This window comes from Physella acuta, unplaced genomic scaffold, assembly GCF_028476545.2.
Source record: "Physella acuta isolate Inbredline_101_S28 unplaced genomic scaffold, ASM2847654v3 ptg000881l, whole genome shotgun sequence".
In the NCBI taxonomy this organism is placed as follows: domain Eukaryota; kingdom Metazoa; phylum Mollusca; class Gastropoda; family Physidae; genus Physella; species Physella acuta.
In genome coordinates, this window is record NW_026732398.1 from 6,312 (window position 1) to 12,739 (window position 6,428).

At 53.1% G+C, this 6,428-nt stretch overlaps 1 protein-coding gene across 1 annotated transcript; it reads left to right on the top strand.

The window, feature by feature from the left end:
- Window positions 1–3,321: 3,321 nt before the first annotated feature.
- On the top strand, window positions 3,322–4,404 carry LOC131952615 (uncharacterized). The gene has a single exon (XM_059315361.1). It carries the CDS (start codon window positions 3,322–3,324, stop codon window positions 4,402–4,404), a length of 1,083 nt encoding a protein of 360 aa, XP_059171344.1.
- The last annotated feature ends 2,024 nt before the right edge of the window (window positions 4,405–6,428 follow it).

Consider the following 6,428-nt stretch of genomic DNA (forward strand, 5'->3'; position numbering starts at 1 on the left):
CCATTGGTTGGGTTGTGATGGAATCTTTGCTGGTGTACCATTGGTTGGGTTGTGATGGAATCTTTGCTGGTGTACTATTGGCTATTTTGTGATGGAATCTTTGCTGCTGACTGGAGTCAACTGATCGATCAAAAAATCAATTGCTTGCGTTTATCGACTCGACATAGACAAAGAAAGGTCCTGGTTTGTTTTTGTCGGTGAGTTCTTGTAACACTTTCTGGGATCTGACCTTGACCTAAGGCTTTTTGTAAATTATTACAGTTGTCTCGCCCTCAACCAACAAAACATCCAACAGACCTGTTGGAACAAAAATAAACCCAAGCAAATGTAAACTAGACTTTGTGTTAGGGTCAAAAAAGTAACGGAGTAATATCGTCAGCCTTGGGTTTTAGTTCATGTTACTTTGTTGGAGACTGGAATCCGTTCTTCAGTAACCTGGTTACTCTAGTGACTCGGTAACTTACCTGCAGATTCACCTGTCAATTGGTCACGCTCTCAACTTTCTATCACGTCATTTAGTGCAGACACACCCCAAAAATTTGACAATAGAGTATGACGTCATAAAATCTGGGAGACCTGGCGGTTTTTATGACGTCCGGCGGTTTTGTCCAAAACGTCACTTAAATCTTTTCTCTTAGACTCCCACCTCCCCGACCTGTCCCCCACCCCACACGACCTGTCCCCCACCCCACACGACCTGTCCCCCACCCCACACGACCTGTCCCCCACCCCACACGACCTGTCCCCCACCCCACACGACCTGTCCCCCACCCCACACGACCTGTCCCCCACCCCACACGACCTGTCCCCCACCCCACACGACCTGTCCCCCACCCCACACGACCTGTCCCCCACCCCACACGACCTGTCCCCCACCCCACACGACCTATCCCCCACCCCACCCGTCCCCGCGACCTACCCCAACCCCAGCCTTCCAAGTGCTCCAGACTCCCAGACTAAAAATACCACCAACTTTATATATGATTCATAAGCCACCTCCCTCCCTACTCCACCCCATCACTCCCCCCCCCCACATAACCCCCACAATCGATTATAATCTTTTTCTAAAGAGATCGATTGCCCGCTGGAATCGATTCAAAGTTTCATCTGATCTGGCCTCTGTCTGGGTTCTTTAGAGATTACAGGCGGATTAAGTGGGATTATCGTCAAGTGATGGCTATGGTCTGTGAATACAAGTCTGGAGGGGTGGGGAGGGGGGGGGGAGGGTCTCTGCCTGACAAAGTAACAATTGCAGATTTAGCGTCTTACTCACGGGAAATGGAAGACTGGCTCACTACAGCTTTCTATTTAATATTCTCTTTGAGTCGTTCGCTTTATGAGCATATCTTATGCTGCTGTCGGTGGGGGTGGGGGGGAGGGGGGGGTATTATGTTGTATTACCGGAGTAGGAAGGGGTGCCATGCGGTATCGCCGGTGTTGTGTGGTGGGTGGGGGGGGGGGGTTAATTCCTGGAGCTGAGTCACTGGTAGGCCACCATTAGACGACAACTATTGCGTTATGACATCAAGATACTTAGGTTGATGATAATTGGGTTGATTAATCTGTTGTCTTAGACTAGTCTATAACACATGGCGGGGGGGGGGTGCATAAGATTGGACCCAGGTGTATACCTACCGCCACCAGACAAAGGTGTGACCCCACCCCCAGGCTCCGGGTGCAGACTACTTATTGCTCGATGACTTCACCCAGGGGTGCCGCGACCTTCCCCACTTCCCCACTCCCCTCCCCGCACGTGCCTTCTAATAGCGCGTGTTTCTCACCCGCCAGGTCACGCCGACCCAGCAGACGACCGGCCAGCAGACGACCAAGTTCTAGTAGCAGACACACCAACACGTATCGAACATCAAACGGAGAAATTGATCTGGTGAGTTCTTTCAGTCGGTGTGACGTCATGTTTCAGTTGCTCAGACGGGCAACCCCGTGGGTAGGGCAACCACATGGGTAGGGCAACCACGTGGGTAGGGCAACCATGACACCATGTGGGTAGGGCAACCCCATGGGTAGGGCAACCACGTGGGTAGGGCAACCACGTGGGTAGGGCAACCATGTGGGTAGGGCAACCACGTGGGTAGGGCAACCACGTGGGTAGGGCAACCCCATGGGTAGGGCAACCCCATGGGTAGGGCAACCATGTGGGTAGGGCAACCACGTGGGTAGGGCAACCCCATGGGTAGGGCAACCACGTGGGTAGGGCAACCACGTGGGTAGGGCAACCATGTGGGTAGGGCAACCCCATGGGTAGGGCAACCACGTGGGTAGGGCAACCACGTGGGTAGGGTAACCATGTGGGTAGGGCAACCATGTGGGTAGGGCAACCCCATGGGTAGGGCAACCCCATGGGTAGGGCAACCACGTGGGTAGGGCAACCATGACACCATGTGGGTAGGGCAACCATGACACCATGTGGGTAGGGCAACCACGTGGGTAGGGCAACCATGTGGGTAGGGCAACCCCATGGGTAGGGCAACCCCATGGGTAGGGCAACCACGTGGGTAGGGCAACCACGTGGGTAGGGCAACCCCATGGGTAGGGCAACCACGTGGGTAGGGCAACCCCATGGGTAGGGCAACTATGACACCACGTGGATAGGGCAACCATGCAACCACGTGGTTGGGTAACCACGTGGGTAGGGCAACCACGTGGGTATTGCAACCACGTGGGTAGGGCAACCATGCAACCACGTGGGTAGGGCAACCATGCAACCACGTGGGTAGGGCAACCATGCAACCACGTGGGTAGGGCAACCATGCAACCACGTGGGTAGGGCAACCATGCAACCACGTGGGTTGGGCAACCATGTGGGTAGGGCAACCATGCAACCACGTGGGTAGGGCAACCATGCAACCACGTGGGTAGGGCAACCACGTGGGTAGGGCAACCATGCAACCACGTGGGTAGGGCAACCATGCAACCACGTGGGTAGGGCAACCACGTGGGTAGGGCAACCATGCAACCACGTGGGTAGGGCAACCATGCAACCACGTGGGTAGGGCAACCATGCAACCACGTGGGTAGGGCAACCATGCAAACGGGACGACCATCGTCAACCATCAACCCGCCAACCCGTCACGCACCAGCCAACAAAGATACGGGTGTACTCACCCAGACCTGGTTGAATCACGCGAGACACCCGGTCATTGATCGGCGTGACCTACATCTAGACACCCTACCCTCCCTCACCCCCCACACACAGACATTCACGGTACTAGAGCAACGTTAATTGAACTTTTTATCGCCGCTAGCAGAACGGTCATTTTTTATCCGGGAACTTTTGATCTTTGCCGCTCTGGGACCAGCGTAATGCGGCGGCGAGCTTTTAATGGTGACGTCACTGCTGCCTCCACACGTACCCCTCCCCGCCACCGACTTCTCCATCACCTGTCACCATCACCTGCCACCATCACCTGCCACCATCACCTGCCACCATCTCCTGCCACCTTATCCTGCCACCATCACCTGCCACCTTATCCTGCCACCATCACCTGCCACCATCTCCTGCCACCATCTCCATCACCTGCCACCATCTCCATCACCTGCCACCATCTCCATCACCTGCCACCATCTCCATCACCTGCCACCATCTCCATCACCTGCCACCATCTCCATCACCTGCCACCATCTCCATCACCTGCCACAATCACCTGCCACCATCTCCATCACCTGCCACCATCTTCTGCCACAATCACCTACCACCATCACCTGCCACCATCTTCTGCCACCATCTCCTGCCACCATCACCTGCCATCATCACCTGCCACCATCACCTGCCACAATCACCTGCCACCATCACCTGCCACCATCACCTGCCACCATCTCCATCACCTGCCACCATCACCTGCCACCTTCTCCTGCCACCATCTTCTGCCACCATCACCTGCCACCATCTCCATCACCTGCCACCTTCACCTGCCACAATCACTTGCCACCATCTTCTGCCACCATCACCTGCCACAATCACCTGCCACCATCTTCTGCCACCTTCACCTGCCACAATCACCTGCCACCATCACCTGGCACAATCACCTGCCACCATCACCTGCCACCTTCTCCTGCCACCATCTTCTGCCACCATCACCTGCCACCATCTCCATCACCTGCCACCTTCACCTGCCACAATCACCTGCCACCATCTTCTGCCACAATCACCTGCCACCATCTTCTGCCACCAACACCTGCCACAATCACCTGCCACCATCTTCTGCCACCATCACCTGCCACAATCACCTGCCACCATCTCCTGCCACAATCACCTGCCACCATCACCTGCCACCATCTCCTGCCACCATCTCCTGCCACCATCACCTGCCACCATCTCCATCACCTGCCACCATCTCCATCACCTGCCACCATCACCTGCCACCATCTTCTGCCACCATCTCCTAAGCCCATCTCCTGCCACAATCACCATTACCTGCCACCATCACCCACCACCATCTCCTACCACCATCTCCATCTCCTGCCACCATCACCTGATGGAGTTAAACTAAATGTTAATTGGTGAGGTAAACTAAATCTTAATAATGCGCTGAGCTCATACTTGAACGTGCAATGTGAAATATTTAATTATTGAAAATTTTAAAAATATGGAGTGTGTCTGTGTGTGTGTGGCGGCGTGGCGGAGGTGGGGGGGGGGGTGCTAGGGAGGATGTTATCTTGAACTTAACGAGACAGTAATTTGTTGAGAGGACCTAACGCACGGTTTTGTCCAGATAAATGTCACGTGATAGAGATAGTGATAGAAGGTTCTCGTGTGGCTAGCTTGATAAGGCTACACTAAATCCTAGAGAGATACCTCACCAGTATGGCTACAGCCCAACCTTGTGGCTACACCCCAACCTTGTGGCTACACCCCAACCTTGTGGCTACACCCCAACCTTGTGGCTACACTCTACTAATGTGGCTACACCCCAACCTTATGGCTACACCCCAACCTTATGGCTACAGCCCAACCTTGTGGCTACAGCCCAACCTTGTGGCTACACCCCAACCTTGTGGCTACACCCTACAAATGTGGCTACATTCTACTAATGTGGCTACACCCCAACCTTGTGGCTACACTCCAACTTTGTGGCTACACCCCAACCTTATGGCTACACCCCCAAACGTGTGGCTACACTCTACTAATGTGGCTACACCCCCAAACTTGTGGCTACACTCTACTAATGTGGCTACACCCTACTAATGTGGCTACGCCCCAACCTTGTGGCTACACCCCAAACCTTCTGGCTACACCCCAACCTTGTGGCTACACCCCAACCTTATGGCTACACCCCCAACCTTTTGGCTACACTCTACTAATGTGGCTACACCTTACTAATGTGGCTACGCCCCAACCTTGTGGCTACACCTCAACCTTGTGGCTACACCCCAACCTTGTGGCTACACCCTACTAATGTGGCTACACCCCAACCTTGTGGCTACACCCTACTAATGTGGCTACACCCCATTCTTGTGGCTATAACCCAACCTTCTGGCTATACACTACTAATGTGGCTACACCCTACTAGTGTGGCTACATCCTTCTAATGTGGCTACACCCTACTAATGTGGCTACACCCCAACCTTGTGGCTACACCCTACTAATGTGGCTACACCCCAACCTTGTGGCTACACCCCATCCTTGTTGCTACACCCTACTAATGTGGCTACACCCTACTTATGTAGCTACACCCTACTAATGTAGCTACACCCTACTTATGTAGCTACACCCTACTAATGTAGCTACACCCTACTAATGTAGCTACACCCTACTAATGTGGCTACACCCCAACCTTGTGGCTACACCCTACTAATGTAGCTACATCCTACTAATGTGGCTACACCCCAACCTTGTGGCTACACCCTACTAATGTGGCTACACCCCAACCTTATGGCTACACCCTACTAATGTGGCTACACCCTACTAATGTGGCTACACCCCATCCTTGTGGCTACACCCTACTAATGTAGCTACACCCTACTAATGTAGCTACACCCTACTAATGTGGCTACACCCTACTAATGTGGCTACACCCTACTAATGTGGCTACACCCTACTAATGTAGCTACACCCTACTAATGTAGCTATACCCTACTAATTTGGCTACACCCTACTAATGTAGCTACACCACACTCCCTTATCAAGTTCCGGCAGACGTACATGCGGATGAGACAAACGTTGATGGTTGTCTGGTTGCCATGGCAACAGAGGGGGGAGGGAGGTGACGTCTAAAGTAGTATCTGGTATCCCCAGACAAGACAAACGCGAGTTATCTTTGCTTGTCAAACGAGGCCGTTTGATTGGTTGATACCATTTCAGTGTTTTGTTTGATTGGTTGATAGCATTTCAAAATGTCAGTTGAACTAATAATATCTTATTGGTCCATCTATTGATTTTGAAATATCCCTATAAGAAGGGCGCGCTACTC

Bases quoted from the DNA above. Each gene is read 5' to 3' on its own strand.
- LOC131952615 (XM_059315361.1), top strand. From the start codon at position 3,322: ATGCGGCGGCGAGCTTTTAATGGTGACGTCACTGCTGCCTCCACACGT.